Source organism: Archocentrus centrarchus, chromosome 11 (assembly GCF_007364275.1).
Source record: "Archocentrus centrarchus isolate MPI-CPG fArcCen1 chromosome 11, fArcCen1, whole genome shotgun sequence".
Taxonomy (NCBI): Eukaryota; Metazoa; Chordata; class Actinopteri; order Cichliformes; family Cichlidae; genus Archocentrus; species Archocentrus centrarchus.
In genome coordinates, this window is record NC_044356.1 from 11010897 (window position 1) to 11027897 (window position 17001).

A 17001-nucleotide genomic window follows, 5' to 3' on the forward strand; every position below is an offset into this window, starting at 1 on the left:
TTTATAATGAGAAGCTCTGTCAGCACTTCAGCTGCAGAGACTTTTATTGCAAAGTCTAAGTTCAGCAAGTGGGAAGTGTTCAAATCTATGTAGATGCTACTGTAAAGAATAATAAAAGATAATGAAAATTACACAAATACATAGGCTATAATCAATGTTCAATCAGTGTTGGTCCAGACAAAATGATTACATTCATTTCTGCTTAATGAAGAAAAAATGCTAACCAAGAAGAGTGGGAACAGCCAATAGGGTCTACAGCTACGCCACCTTTAATATGTGCATAACACTGTAATTACCAGGGTGTAACATTTTTGTTATAGCAAACAGAAGCATTAGTGTTGGAATATTAACTCAGCAAATAAACGCCACTGAAAATAGCATGTGAGCTGTCATTTAATATATTTTCTTAGCGTTTTAAACCAAATCAGCTCAGTTTGTGGATTTTAAACACAATGGCACTCATTGTTTTCCTGCAACCAAACGTCGACCTTCATTTGTGTTCATTTTATCAGCTTGTCAGGCAACAACTGGCGGTTAAACCTGTTCTGAGGTAATGCGGTGTGGGATAGATCTTGATAAGAAAAAAGTTTTGCTATCTCTGGCTCATAAGAGTGAAGAAACAGCAAAAAATATTAATAAAAGAAAGGTGTGTGACTGAGGTGTGAACAGCTTATGCCATTGTTTCATAATGCTCAATTCACAAACCAACTGTCAGAAACCCATGATAAATTGATAAGCTTGGAGACACATAGTTCTGACGGGAAAAATCTTCAAGTGGGACAATTTACTGTTAAGGCTCTAATAATCCAGAAGGACAAAAAGTGCAGAGAGGAAACGGCGCACTTATCAAGCTGCTGCTGTAACATGTACGAGGCAGATGGGTGTGTTTCCAAAAGCTTTTCATTATTAAAAGGAAAAAAAAAAAAAATCAACAATGGGTGAAAACCACTAAGTGAAACACCTCAGACAGCACACAAGTGGAAATATATATTTTAACATTGTCCAGACTGTTTTCACATATTGCATCCTGAAATTAATTAGTTTTAATAATAAATCACTTTAGATGTTGCTGCAAACTCATCGTTCTCAATGCAACACAAGCGAGGACATCGTGCCATGAAAAACACGGACCGTCTGAACAAAAATTAAATAAAATAAACACTAAACACCCCAAAAGCCAGCAGCAGTTTATTCTTAACAGATTTCGCAAAGTCATTCTTTGTGGTGACCTTTGCTTTGGTTCATTTCACACTGTAGTTCCAGTTGTAATTCATTAGCTGCAGCTACGCTTTTTCCTGGACTTGCATGAGTACACACAAAATACAGAGTGGAAATAACTGCATGTGCACTTTGGTTGAATTCCCTAATTTGCCCATCTATAATACTGTAATACGTTTTAAACCCTAAACAATAAAAGGAGCTCAAGGTCAGTTATTGTTGGTTAGGCACATTACAATCACTTTTAATAGTACAAATATAATTTAAGAATAAAAAAGGGATTGCTGGAAGTTGTGACCTGAATCTAAATTTCCAGAGATGCGAGTCTATGTGTAAAATCTTTGATCTGGGATGCAACTGCCAAATATCATAAACTCAAGCAGTCAAAAACTGTGCAACAATAAAAGCGAGACAAAAATAACCAGTGGGACACAAAAGCTACCGCTGACACTGCTTGTAGAAAATCAGTGATATCTAAAAGACCAATAAAACAGCATGTAAAGTTCAAATAAGAAGGCGAGCAGAACAACCCCACTGTGTATTTCCTAATCAAAAAATATAACTTTTCCCACCATTTTCTATGAATCCTCATGTAACGCCACATTGACTCACACCTCTCATTTTAACATCACCCGCCTGCGTGCCATGTGACTCGTCTTACCTCTCATATTCCAGGTTGTCATGGTCGCAGCGGGCGTCTTTGTGCTTCTCCCAGTCCTTCCCGTGGCGACACGTTGTCAGCGACACAATGTCCTTGCCATTGTGAATGTGATGAAGAGCATTTCTTGTGTCTGAACCAATGCCCGTGAGATAGCGCTTCCCTTTGAACATCAGCAGGTACTTCCTCCGTGGCGGAACGTTGTTCCTCACCAGCCAGCCCCGCTCTCCACCCTTCTGTGGGTGATCCTTTGAGAAGAGAGGGATGGAGACATCAAAGCCGGGCCTGAAATGTTCTGTGTTGAGACTGGCTTTGGCTAAGATGGCCTGACCGATGTTGAAGCCCAGGTCCCCTGTGTAGTTCGGCCACGTGCCCGAGTACAGGTTGAAAATCAGATGGTTCCGCCCGTCATTCCACAACGGGTAACCACGGATGCGTTCATCCACATTGGGCACAAACTGTCCTGATAGCTGGTCCCTGTCTAAGGTGTCTATCCCAAGCACAAACAGGCATGCCTCATGGGGGTCTGAAGTGTAGTACCGTGACTCCTTTATAGATGTTAGGATCTTTCTGTAGCTTTCTGACACCCGATCATTTTTCTCAGATGGATATATGTACACCCTGAAACCTTCCCTTCCTCTACGGCGACACCGAGAGAAGTCGAAACAGGTCTCCATGCGACAGCGGCTGTCTTTATAAATGGCAGACCATGCCTGGCGCCGCTGGCGGGGTGACTCTGCCATCCCGGGGTCTGTCTGAAGCTCATCCAAGTGGGCATAGCGGGGCAAGAAGGCTCGGTCGGTCCAGTTGGGCCAGTGGCGCAGCACCTCACCCCGGTGGCGTGTCAGCCAGCGGAGTAGACGCAGCTGGATTCCTCCGCCCAAGTAAAAGAGGACCAGCCAGCAGCACGCACACAAGCCCAGCAGAACATACTTCTTACGCGCCTGCATGAGGGCCTGTCACACTCTCTTTTTTTCCCCCCACTCTGTCTCTCTTTCGTCCTCTGTTTTTATTTTCCTCGGCCCCTCAGCTCTTAGCCTCACAGGGGTTTTGGACAGACTTGTGACTTCTAACAAGGAGCTTCCAATGGAGGACAATGTGTTAACAAGGACATCACTGCCTCTGAATGTGGCCCAGTCCACTTTGCCATTTAGGAATGACACAGTCTAAATTACTGACTCCACTCTTTCAGTCTCTTTCTGGCTTCCCCATTTGCTCTCAGCTGTACGCTCAGATTTCTGTATTAGCCTGTCTCTGCTCTAGTATGTGCTGCTGCTTTGTGCATTTCTTCCGCTGTCCAGCCTGGCCGAGAGTGATGAAGGGTGATTTCTCCGCTCTCACAGGCCAAGCTTGCTGCCTCATGGTGCCTGGCACAACTGCTGTCTGCAGTGGCCCTCCTGGGGAGAAGTAAACAAACAAGAACACACATCAGTGCACAGAACAGCATCACGGCTCTGCAACCAGCACTGAGAGATATACTGGGTTATAGTTGTGTAACTGCTGTCTCAGCAGATGCCGTAACTAACACTTTTCATAGCCCAGTGAATATAGCTTTTCATTTTGGTTAAACATATGTAATCTGCACCCCCCTCCCCCCCCACCCGATCACATTTAATACACACACAAACACACATATAATCAAATAGCACTCAAGCGCCACAGCTGGGTAATGTTTCACAGGCAGCGGAGGGTTTTAAGCTGTCAAAATCCTCCTTCAGCCGGAGTTCACAAGGAGAAAATTGTGAAAAGTTAACTAAACGCACTTTCAAAAAGGCATCCAACCGTGATCGGCCACACATCAAAATCATCTTTTAGTCAAGTCCACCTTCATCCTTCTCCAGCTTCCACAGTCCTATAAAAAGGAACGGCTATTTACAGGCTCATTTGTACTATGATGTGCATTCGCTTCTGGAATAGCCTTTTTTGTGATAGCATGAGAAACTGGGAACAGCAGACTGGGCTCAATACTATCAAGCTCTTCAAGCTCCAGTTGAACTGAAGCAGATACAGTTGAGGTGCAGTGGAGGAGAAAATAAGAGCGGGTTTAGCATCTAAAAATGAGATTTGGAAACACAGCAGGAAAACACAGCCACTTTATGGCTCTGACACGTCCGTTCACCGAGGACGGACTGAGTGAAGGCTTTTTTGTAAATTTGCAACGGTTTTTCAGCTCCATATTCTTTTTTTCCTCATAACTCTCAGACTTGTACAGTACATACAGTGTGTGTCTGTGCGGCGAGCACACCTCACAGTGAAGGTCAGTGTTCTTACCGCCAGCTGCCACACAAAGGCAGCTTTCAGGCCTCACCTGGCCACCCGCTCATTCACATTCCTCCGTTCTGCCTTCTCCAGCTGAGCAGAAGCTTGCCTGCCTTCTCCTCTTGCAGCAAAAACAAGCAACCCAGTGACAGTATGGGTAAACAATGCGAGTTCTCATTCCTCAAGGTGAAATACAGAGGAAATGACAATTTACATGTGAATTACCTCAACTGCTTTTAAACGCCGTGTATAATTAAAGTTCAAATTAGTGAAAAGTGTGAAGGAAATCAGACACGTTGGGAGAAGCTGTTTCTGCAGTTTTAGCTTTTCTAGGGTAATTATTTCAAGGGTTCAATAAACTCAAGGATTATGCAATTCATCTGATGTACAGAGGAGAACTAGATAAACTCCAATGGCGGCGGATGGCAAATCTCTGTGTGCTCTCTTTGAATGTCATAACTAAAGTTATCTGGTATAGTGTTTTTTGCTGAATGAGTAGTACAGATGACAGAAAAATCAATCAACTGATAGCCGGAGTCGTTCATCAAGCAAAAACGTTCGACATTTGCTGCTTTCCCTTTGCAAATGGGAGCACTTGGTGTTACTGCTTGTGTCATATTTTTGTTAATGTAATAGCTTTTGGCCAAATAAAACCATCAATTTGAAATGTCGCTTCAATTTTTATCGTCAACATCGTTTTGTTTCCCATTGTTATGCGACAATCCATATTAAAGCCCTCATTGCAGTCTAATAAACGTGCACTAGATTCAGGTGTTACTTTCTAGTCAAAATGTCCCAAATGTTCCAATGAAGAGGGGAAAATATTAGCAATGCAGTACTGTGCAAAAGTCTTAAGCCACCCCTCATGTTTTTATATTTTGCAAGGAAAGAGTCGATATTTGGTACGACCACCTTTATTCTTCAACATATCTTGAATTTCCTTAAGTAGTCTTAAGGAATAGTTTTCTGGGCTTCTTAAAGGACAGTCAAAGCTCTTCTTTGGATCTTGGCACATTGCTTCAGTAGCACTGAGGTTCGGGCTCTGAGGAGGCCAATCCATGACTGACAGCGTTCCATTGTATGTTTTTCTATCCGAGTATGCTTTTACTGCATTAGCAGTGTGTTTGGGATCATTGTCATCGAGATGTGTATTCACTCCTGTCTGCTTTCCTCTGTATTTGGCTGCTAGTTTTATTCTTCACATCACTTCTGCTTCCCCACACTGTCCAACTTAAAGCTGGCATCAGTGCTCTAGTCCAATCATCTTTCTGCCCACTTTCTATAAGCCAATCAGTCTCCCCTCTGCATACTTTAAATCTCACTGCTTATCTGTCACTCTTTCTTGCAGACTCACTCGTGGAGCCCACCTCCTCCCCATCTCCGCCTCACATAAGTCACTCAGTGTGCCATCCATGCCTCCATCTTTATCTTCACCACCACTAGCGTCTACACTCCGGGCGTCCTGCCCTAATTCCTATCATTGCTGGGATTCCGTTCTGCTTCGATGGGCCATCAGAGTCTAATTGCCAAACAGCTTAATGGAATTCTGTATATCAATAAATCACGTTCAAGTCTTCCTAACGATCTCTCCTTATTCATATGAAGCTGCCACTTTTTTCTTCCACTTGTCCAGTTTCCTCAAATTTTTAGAGGGCACACTGCATACCACAACGAGATATGGCAAGTTTTTGGCTAACAGCTCATTGGTACCTTGTTGGTACAAAAATACTGTTTCATGCCTTCAAACTGTGTTATCTTTGGCATTTTTCATAGATGTCAACTAAATTAACTGGACAAATTATGTGTTTTTGTGACAGGCTGCTAGTAAAATGCCTAAAGATACAGTTGTCTGTTACTTGAAGACAACACTGGGTCATCCCTTGAGTTAGGTGCCTTTTTTATGCTTGTATGATTTGTGGGTCAGTGTTAGGTGGCTTAACACACACAAAAAAACATTTTTCCGAAAATGGTCAGGTGTGAGGACTGGATTGAAAATATACAATGCCATCTATTATTAATAATAATAATATAACTCTAATCCCTTATATTATTTGTTGCCCAATCGATACAATAAGCTGTTCTTTTTGCTAGAACATGGTATGGAATGCTAAGCAGGGTCCCTGATGAAGAGCAGGTGTGCTCGAAACGTCATACTATAAGAAAATTCTGCAGTGTTAGAACCGTTAATTCTTTTTTATGAAACGCTAAACAGTCACAGCACTAAAAACATCGAAGCAGTGGTTTGAGAAAACATTTTCAGTTCATCAGCACCATAAAATAAGCCTGTATTATTGTGAGCTTGTCAAAATTAGAGAGCAGAGGCACCAAATTCATGCAAATTTGACTTTAATTAAAGTAAAAGTAAATGCTTGAAAGCACGTATGCGGTCTAACAGTCACTTCTGTGCACACACGTTTTAATGAAAATGCTGTGTGTGTGTGTGTGTGTGTGTGTGTGTGTGTGTGTGTGTGTGTGTGTGTGTGTGTGTGTGTGTGTGTGTATGCATACCACTGCCACGAGCGTGAGCTACGGTGCCCCAGATAATTTGGGTCAGCTAATCTGCCTGTGGAGATGTTAGTGGGTGGTTTATGTCACCTCTCGTGTTTCTACTTTTCTGGCCACAACTGAGAAGCAAGCAGTCCAAGCTAAGGAGAAATAGACACTTGGGATCCCATTACATGCTCCTCATCAATAATTCACTGGCTTCTTTAGTTAAGGCATTGATTTTCCTTTCTTTCTTTTTTTCATGCTTTATGTCCCCTGCCACCAACGAGCGCAATTAGACCTCAGTTTTATTCGGGATACACTTTGGTGAGAAATGAGCTCTGTCCTGGTGATTTGTGGTTGCGTGGGATAATTGATAGTGATGGCAAGAAGGTGTAATAGAAAAGTGATGGAGGGTATCATTATAATGATGGTAATGATGATGGGCATGAAGGATTGATTCTGTTGCCTTATCTAATCTAATGCCAAGCCACTTCGCATAAGGACACCATTGCTTTTGCCTAACCTCTGCAGGAGTCTTCCAAAAATAAGAATCCCGTAAGGATATTGATTTAAGTGCACCAAGTCTCTCTCCACTCCTGCTGGATGAACAAAATGAATCTCACAATAAGACACCATTATCTAAAACCTTCTCTTGGAAATCTTTATTAAATTTCATTTAACAAACAATAGTGACTCAGTCTCGAATTTGAATTGAGTTCAAAAATCACACAATACAAGGAGAAATATCTGAGGAATATCTGAGGCAGTGAGGTTTCAGGTTTAGAGGCTGGTGAAGGATAATATGCAAATTGAACAGAGTCATAGAATTTATTGTTACAAGATATCCAAGTATGTGGAAGCCTCTTGAACACTTCTGTGTGCACTTTTGTATCCAAGGGCAAACTGTACAATATCAAATAGTGGCTATTAACAATAAGCAATTATGATGAATGTAAGCCGGTGAAACTGTAGGGCATGCCTGGGCCTCACCAGCTCTGATAGTACCCTTGAAGTTACAAATAAGCAAGAGGACACACACAGAGCTGCACACATAAACACAAGTAAGTGGCTTTAAGTGGTGACAGTCCCTCTGTCATGGATCGGTTGATGGATCATTGTGGTTGTGTGGCTAGCACTGGAGAAAAAGGGGAAAAAAAGCCACAAGGCTCATTGAATAGAGGGGCATTAGGTGGAGGGATAGGGTTCAAGGAAAGTTGAAAGCTGAACTCAGAGCTCTACAATTCGGCCCTTCATAATTTGTTTTCCATCTACACCTCCTTACCTCAGTTTATTAATTATTTCTATTTTTTACTTTCCCTATCCACTCCTTTTCCTACCTTACCTCGGTTGACTGGAGGGTTTCACTTAAACAATGCATGTTTTCTGCATCATTTTTCTTTTGGCAATTATTCAAAAGAGGGACGAGGAGAAGCGTGAAAAACTCCTAATCACAGAAACGAGGAATACACTCAGCAAGGCCAACAGTTCTTTGATCATCCGCTTGCCTTAAGTGCACAGAAACTTCGAGGCAGGTTCATTTACAGTGTCCTGAGCGAGCAATGAAATTGTGTTACAATGAAGAAAGAAAACAAGATTGAAACAAGGGAACATAAAGGTTGTGATTAATGTACCATGAGAACAGGACAAACCAGCTTTTCCTATCCTAACCACAAAAATGGAATTAAAAAAAAAAAAAAAAAAAAACCTCTATGCTCACCTTATTTCACCACTCTAAACATGCTACACTCTTATTAAACATACTCTGGCTGAATCCAACACTCTGCTGAAGTTCAAACTGAGCATCAGAATGTGGAAGAAGGCTAATTCAAGTCACTTTGAGCATGGCATAGTTGATGGTGTCAGACAGGCTGGTCTAAGTATTTCAGTTTTCATGGTGAAAATGCCTTGTTGACACCACAGGAGAATGACCAGACTGACTCGGGCTGATGGAAAACCACAGTAACTCAAATACACAACCAGGGTACGCAGAAGAGCATCTCTGAATGCACAACATTGCTGAACCTTGAAGCAGATGGGCTACGGCAGCAGAAGACCGCACTGGTGTCACTCCTGCTAAGATTAGGGAAACTGGGGCCACAGTTCATGCAGGCTCACCAAAATCAGATCAAAGACGATTCGAAAACTGTCGCCTGATCTGACGAGGCTCGAGTTCTACTGCAATATTCAAATGGCAGGGTCAGAATTAGACTTGAACAACAAGAATTAAATGTAATTAAATTAATTACATCTTATTATCCTGTGCGTAATCACAGAGTCCACCGCTCCCAACCCTAGACTAAACGTGCCTTTACAAGCACCAGGGATTTAGAGTATGATGCATCCATGATCACACATGTAGCATTACTCTTTACTGCAATTCCATCCCATTAATATCAGATTTACTGTTTACCGTGTCTCTTTTCACACCCTAAAAACTTAATATATTAATCACAAAAGGTTATAAAAGACTATTTCAGATGATCAAAGCGCTGGCACAAAATGAGTAAAGTGTCAGTTTTTGCTAGTTTTTCAATTGAATTAATGGAATTAGAAATCGCAGCCACAGTGAAGTACTCTTAAGGATTAAAGCTTCAAAGGATTTAACAATCTATTGATGGTAATTTAATTTGCAAGTGCCTGATAAACACAACATTTGGAGGACACAGAATTATTCAGTCAAAATGTGCAGATGAGTGGCATGGAGGCACGGAGGAAGGAGAACACAGCAAAATGGAGAGGGACTGTGAGATCGATATTCTATGGGCGACAGCTGGACCCAGTCCCCATTCTTCCTGCCCTCAATCTCTCTCCGTGATGGCCTTATGGGTGTCCCTAAACTGCTTCTACCTGCTGCAGTTTTTCAGGGAACAACACGATTAAGCCATTCAGGGAAATGGAATTGAAATTTGTCATCCCATGTCTCCTTTGAATTGTGTTTGCACAGCTGATTATTCAACTGTGGTTATACCGGCTTTGATAGAAAATGAAAACTGACTTGCTCTGAAATGGATGTTGCCGATGATGGCCTTCTGCTAGAAATTCAGCATTTGTCAATTTGTGTTTCTCTCCCACCAGAAGGGATATTTTTCGAAAGAATTTTCTGTCATTCGCTGACAGATTGGCTTTTTCCTTATTTGTTCAATTTGCTGTTTTCTGGCCACAGCACCAGGGCTGAGCACAACTGACACTGTAAATGCTCAAAATGAAATCCACTGCCATTACAATCACTCTCTGTGCGGTGAAGTCATTGTCACTGTCAAAGAAGCAGCAGTAGCATTATTATGTCTGAAATGATTTGGGTAGACATAGTGCAGGTTGAAAATTGACACTAGATGGGCCAAATGCTGGGAAAAATGATACCTCCATGGTTAGACAGTCCACCTGAATGATGAAAGCCTAACATACACTGAGACAAACGCTGGTTGATTGCTCTTTACAAATACAAGTGTTTTCAGTGACTGTTTGTGGTTGTGTGTAAGCATATGTCAAAACTATACTTAAATGCACATCTGGCACGCGTGTTTTTCCAAGCCTAGTGCTGGCAATACATCGGTTCGGCAAAATAAAGTGTTCTGAAGAAAACACAAATCTTGCGGTGAGGTGAAAGGCTCAATCGAGCTAAAATTAAATGCTGGACTCTGTTATTACGGGCCCGAGAGATGTGACAGCGTGACGGAGGACCAGGGGATGGCTGCACTGTGCAGTTTATGTTATTACAGTGGTTCCCGACTTTTTTTTGTGTGATCCTTGAAATTAAACCAGTGTCTACTTGTGATTCCTTAATACTTGCATATTTCACAGACTATAGAGGCCAGTTCGAGCAAAAAAGTCATATGAGCTTCTTCAGATGTTTTTAGATGTAGACTGTTTAGGGTTATAAACCCCCAGGCTGGAAACCACTGAGTTAAGCTGTTTTCATGAATGAACTACAGACAATGTCTGTCAGAGGTTGCCCATTTTTATACGTACTACACAGCAGTAGAAATTGTGTATAAATACAATACAGTGTTTGTTTTGGAGGGGGGTCTTCCTGATTTAAGCATACAGGAGGCAGGACACAGGATGACCACTCACTAGCTGTGAACTTACAGTCGAGTGAAAAAGAGTTTTCACAGGATTCTTTGCAGTCCTGTGAGAAACTAACTAAGAAATTAAGAAGGTGAGTAGCAGCCAGGTGCTGCTAATCATTACCTCTACTAACTGATAAGCCTGTATAGAACATTTCTATAAAAGCAGAGGTTTGGGCAGTTTGTTGGTCTGGAGCATTCAGATGTGTGTTAACAAAATGGCACAATCGTCCCAGGAGTGGATGTCCCAGGACATTCACTTCAAGGTCAAACAATGCCATTTGGACAGATGGCCATCAGTGTTGGGGTTGTTACTGAACAAAAGTAATGCTTTGCACATTACTTGTTACTTTTCTTAAAAGTAATGCAGTAGGTCACTTAATTGCTCCCTGGGGAAAGTAATTTGTTACACTAGTTACATTGTTTTTCTGACCTAAAGGGGATTGTCACATAATTATCGACTACAGTCCCACTTGCCAACACATAACCCTGTACTAATAAGGTCATACATGCAATGCTTCTTTTAGTGTTTAAGTTTGCTTTGTGTTGTCAGTTTTGTGTTAAAAGTTGAAATCTACCCCAAAGATACTCCAAAACGATCACCACTGTGATTCTGCTGAAACATGTACAGGTAGAAATGAAGACTACAATGCTACAAGCCTCAGGTCAGCATACGCTCAGCTATAACATCACTTCTTCGCCAGCTTTGTGTTAGCACGCCGTCTGTGCAGATGTTTGCAAAGAGCCGAAACTGTGTCAGCAGTATAATGCAGTTGTGTCTGTCCTGGATGCAGTTTGCACTTTACCACTTTCTCCTTGTCCCTTTGTGCAATAACTACAGAAGTAATGCCCTCATCTCCACTCCTCAAAAGTTGTAGATGCTCCACCATTTTTCTCATACACACAATCAGCTGATTGTTGTGCGAGTGCGCAAGAATAAAAAGGCATGTTCCGTCTGCCCATCGTGCAGATAACTGAAGAACCTTTGTAACACAAGTAACAGCAGAATTGTAATTGTAATGTGATTACTGAATTTACAGTACAGTAATGTTTTAGATTACTGCATTACTGAACACTTTACACTTTACAAGTATTCTAGAGTCAGATTACAGCTTGGCCAAAATTGGGTCATGCAACAAGATCCCAAGCACAGCAGCAAATCTACAACAGAATGGCTGAAAAAGTAAAGAATCAAAGTATTTCAATGGCTCAGTCAAAGTCCAGACCTCAACATGATTGAAATGATGTGGTGGGAGCTTAAGAGAGGTGTGCATAGACACAAACCTCAATGATCTAAAGCACTATTGCAAAGTACAGTGGGCCAATATTCCTCCACAACAATGTGAGAAACTCATAAAGTCAAACAGAAAGTCATTACTTCAAGCTAATGCTGCTAACTGATCAGCTGTTCTGCAAGCTGATGAATCACGGGGTGTACTTAGTTTTTATACAAGGCTGCATAGAGACCTATGAAACCTTTGTTTTTCATGACTACATACCTGTGCTATTCTCACATCGGCTCAAATTGTCACAAATGGATATCACACAGACTTTCTACTCAGTAGCTGGCAGGCAAATGTCTGCTAACATCCGGTCCAACTCTGGACATTTGCATTCTCACATTCACTTTCATCCGGTAATGTCTAGAGGAATTCAGGACTGCAGAGCATTGGTGAAAAAAGCTCTTATGTACGTTTCTCTGTACTGTATGTTCTTTGTGGTTTTTAATTGGCATAATAAATCTGAATGCCTGCATGTAATTATATGCTATAACTTTCTCACAATGTAAAACCTGATTAGAAGTCACTGAGTATGAGAGGTTTGTCTGTCTGTAGTCGTATCACTCAGTCTGTGAAGGGCTGTCTCCCCTGACAGACCTGCATTAAAGGCTTGGGATGTGATCCATGTTCCATTTTCTGTCCTTACCTACTAGTTGGCCTTTGAAATTGAGGTGCTCTTTACACTCCCACACACTGTATGCATATATAAGCAGGTACACACACACACACACACACACACTCTTTGGTCTTTGCTCAACAAATGGCTTTTTACTTTATAAAAAAACCATCTCTCTTGCTGTCTCCACACAGCTACTGAAGTATTTTTCCATTAGCTCGACCACCTCAGAACCATAATGGCCATAAACTTAATCAAGCGCCGGTTCTTTTATGAGGCCATTTTCGTAGTATGGATAACAGCACATTCGTCTCCAGCTTAATAAAACCACATTGCTCTGTCTTGGCCAAGGTACTCCGACACAGTTAATAAGATGTTTACCTCAAGCTGAACGCCCTGCAACGCAACCAGCCTCCCAACCACGCTTGCATTCCAAACCCAGCATAATTACAAGCCCGGTTGATTAATTATGTCTCAACAATATGCTGCACTCCAACGCCACAAGGGCTAATTAACAGAATGAACAAGATGGGCAGGAACAATTATTAGGAGGTTCAAGCTTGCTCTCTGAATTTGGCAATGCTGTTTACAGTCCTAAAACACAGACACAGAATATGTGCGGGCATCACACAGGCAGAGAGTAACAATAGCACACCACTCCAGGCATACAGAGTAAAAAATCCTTCAGAGGACAGTGATACGGCACAGTGGCTGGCTGTGAAACAGCGTGTAGCCGAACCCATCTGCCTTATTAACCAGTCCTGCTAACAGTGCATCTTACCTGCAGCGCATCTCATCTCTGAGGCTTCAGCCTGGAGGCAGTCTCATCACAGAACTCTAATCAGATCGGCCTATAAACAATCTGACCTTGACAACACCCGATCAGATATACGACCTGACCCTAGGATAAGAAAGAAGAAGAGCATTCCTGACAGGGTTCAATTAGCGGCGCATCCCTGAATTCTGACATTAGGGAGGTATAGTTTTTCACTGAAGAAGAATATGAAAAATTCTCAGTCTTGTACGGAAAATTAAAAAGAAATTTAAACAGCCTTTTTTCCCCACTGACACTGTGTTACTGCATTCATAACAGTAACACAAAACATTTTTTTTAAAAGCATTACCCATCTTTACACAAGGAGAGTGATGAGTGCAACAGAATACTAAAACCAATAACACCAAAGTTGCACAATGCACATTGTAAACTCAGCCCACTTAATGAACGTGCGACTGGAAATTCCTGCTGCCCATGGTTTATGCAAACTGTCTAGCATGGCCAAGGCTTTGACACGACAAGATTTGTGAGTCTCTTATTCACCAGGGAGGGTATTACAGAACCATCATGAATGCAAAATCCCATTAAGATGAGGAGGTTGCCATTACAAAAAAAAGTCATTTCATAAATCAAATGAAATCCATGTACAGCTTATTGTCAAGATCCAGCCTCCCCCCAGAGAGCCTTTTTTTGGAACCACTGTGATAATGACAGCGTTTTGTTTGGGATCAGTGAGGTCAGCATCATTTTTCATCAACAAAAAAAGTACAAAAAAACATGATAAATAAATAATATAATAGAATAAAATAAATAACTTGAGACTGGTAATTAAATACTGCAATGAACTCTGCCAGCCTTGTTTGTTTCTTTGGGATTCATTAATACATGGCGCACTTAGTAGGATGTGAAAGCTGGCAATTTTTCCAGTCTTTCCTGAGCTATTAGCTAATGCAAGATGGGCATTAGCTAAGACAATCGGGCATCATAATAAAACAATGCCTTTTAGACTGCATCAGAAGATGAGCAGGTGCTTTTTAAAATAGCACTCAAGGAGATGGAAAGCACTTAATTTAGAATTACCATTATATTTTTCAGGACTGAATATCATTTTGCTGGGCTTACTGAATGAGCCTCTTAGGAAGAAGTCATAATATATTCCGTGATATGCACACTCCACTGATGCACACATGCCTTGTATTATCAGTGCGCCCGTGGTCTGTTCACAATCTCCATCAAATTAGGAAAGATGTCTGGAAAGACTTCATATTGGGGTAAAAGGATTCATGTTTTGATAACGTTGCCAACTATTTTGCAAGCGGAAACAGTAGGACAGCTGAACTACATTACTTAGCTTAATATTCTTGGATGGTGGCAGAGCACCCCGCAGCCCATCTGTCCAGCCTGTGTTGACTTTCCCCGATATCCCAGAGACATTGTTAGGATTACAAAGCACAGCTATATACTGTCCTAGTGTATCAAATTGCAGTGGAGTCAATAAATACATCAGTCATAGTGTGACACAGGAAGGTGTGCAAATCTCACTGTCAAAACATGCCACTTCTATTCTGCCTGCCAGAGAAAGATACTGAGATATGTGCCCTTTAGACCCCCCTGAACCAGAACCGTACCTACAGTTGCGCACTGAGCTGTTGAGCGCGCTGCTCTTGCGGCGCTGCTGTAGCCCGTTTTCCCGATGACACCAGCTGTAGAGGCTCAAGACACCAACTTCTCCTCCTCACGGTGCAAATCCGGACGCTTACAATATGATTAAGTTACCACCTTCTGGCATAGCGCGCACTGTACGCACAGTCCAGGCGCATCCAAAAAAAAAATAATAATGCCAAAGAGGAATGTCCCGCCGCCCCCTCGAATACGTCCTTTAAATTTCCCAAATCCCTCACCCGCCAACGTGTTCTCCTTTATTATTATCTAGCATGCACCCTTCCCTGTCAGAGCGCCGTGAACAGCCTCCCCCATCACTCACTGCTGCTCCGACAACAACCTGGTTTTACAGGCTGCCAAATACATGCTGGTAGTCTCGTGTAATCCAGGGGTGGACTGAAGTGCCCCTGTTACTCTTAGAAGGACTTCAGGCGTCAGTGACCTTATCGCATTAATTGATCTCCATACAGTCCGTCTAACAGGTCTTTGAGATTTACTGCTCCGTGTGCTGGTGAGGGCTGCTACGAGCACTTGAGATTCCCGTCTCGGTGAGCAGTGAGTAACAAAGGTGCGCTGCTGCTGAGCGCTATGCAAACAATACATCAGTGGCTAACAGCAGTCAGTTGCTGCTTTCCGAGCAGATAAACGCACTTTACAGGCTATTATCCCCGCTATCGCTGCAAGCACCGTTGTCAAAAGCGAGTGGACAACGAATGTGAAAGCGTTTCCTTGAATTTTCAAGAATATGAGCTTGCAGCGGTGATTTGCGCCTTCAGGACAGAGGGCAAGATGTGAGCAAAATATGAAATACACAGGCTACAGGAATTATTACTTAGCTCTCAACAGAACCATTTGCTTATAATTTGCTGTTGAAATGCATCCCGGTGAGCACAGCCTCTAAACATAACAGCAATCACCCAGTACAATCCCCACTGCGCCCCGACTTCTCCCCATCAGAGAGCTCGCCCTTACCGGGTAGCGAACCACGCTCTTCTCCTCCCCACTGGTAATTTTCCGTTTCACACCACGGCCGGGCATTTGCCAATCAAATCAGCGTGCAACCAAAGGTTTCCCCGGTGGGATATGAATGATGAATGTGCGTGATAAATTGTCCATTTTCCATATCCACAACACTTCACGCTCGACCCGCCCCCGGGCGGCAGTGATTGGTTCAGAAGCTCCTCGCTGTCTTCGTCGCCCCGTAAAGAAAAACACACACATCTGGACGCGACCCTGCGCAGCTGGAGCGCTTTGGAAACACCGAATTACGCACAGGAATTGAACCGACACAGACGAACGTCACATTTTCTCGTGGTTCATTGTGAACGCAGTTCACTGTTTATTGTGGCTAAAGATAGCAATCTTGTCACCTTTGTGGAAAGCATTGTTTCCAATACACCGCTGTAAACACAGCCATAATTAGGTAACGGCTTTCTATGAGGGAGGTCAGCATGAAAGAATTTCCTTGCTTCAGCAGTTCTATCAGTTGTTTAAAAATAGCGTTTGGTTAATGGCCAGGTTGAGAGTGGGCTCTGACACATGATTACTCTACATTAAACCAGAGTGCAGTGAGATGCTTCTTTCTTTATTTTGACACTTGCGCGCTCCAGATATCGGGGATCTGCATGTAGAGGCATAAAGATCCAGAAATGGATGCAGAATCACCTGATTTATAGTATCTTCTTACAAACACCAATAATATTTTTAATTCGCTTATGGATCATTATTATGCTGCACTATGACTGTGTGAAGTTAAAAATGTTATATGACCAAATTTCAACACCTTTGCACATTTAAGGAGGTAAAACATGACAAAACTACGGTAAAGCGGACCTATGGCAGGGCGCCTCAGCGTAAACCCGAGATTTCTTAAACGCTTGCGCCGCTCTGCGTCCAGAAACACTTTTCACTTCCTTCACTCCTTCCTTCCTTAATTCTCATTGTCTTGCTGAGAATATCGTATCGCTGGAGCTGTACCA

The 17001-nt window shown here is 42.4% G+C and overlaps 1 protein-coding gene across 2 annotated transcripts in view; it reads right to left on the reverse strand.

The window, feature by feature from the left end:
- Positions 1–16171, reverse strand: part of ext1c (exostoses (multiple) 1c) — a 95866-nt gene extending 79695 nt beyond the window's left edge. The window contains exons 1-2 of one of the 2 annotated variants that reach the window (XM_030741580.1): positions 15995–16171; positions 1880–3273 (exon numbers count right to left, since the gene is read on the reverse strand). In XM_030741580.1, coding sequence (XP_030597440.1) covers positions 1880–2826 — 947 coding nt within the window. In that variant the 5' untranslated portion in view covers positions 2827–3273; positions 15995–16171. Of the gene's footprint in view, positions 1–1879; positions 3274–14988; positions 15140–15994 lie in introns of those variants that run through there. The other variant, XM_030741581.1, reaches the window with a different exon arrangement.
- Positions 16172–17001: the final 830 nt, after the last annotated feature.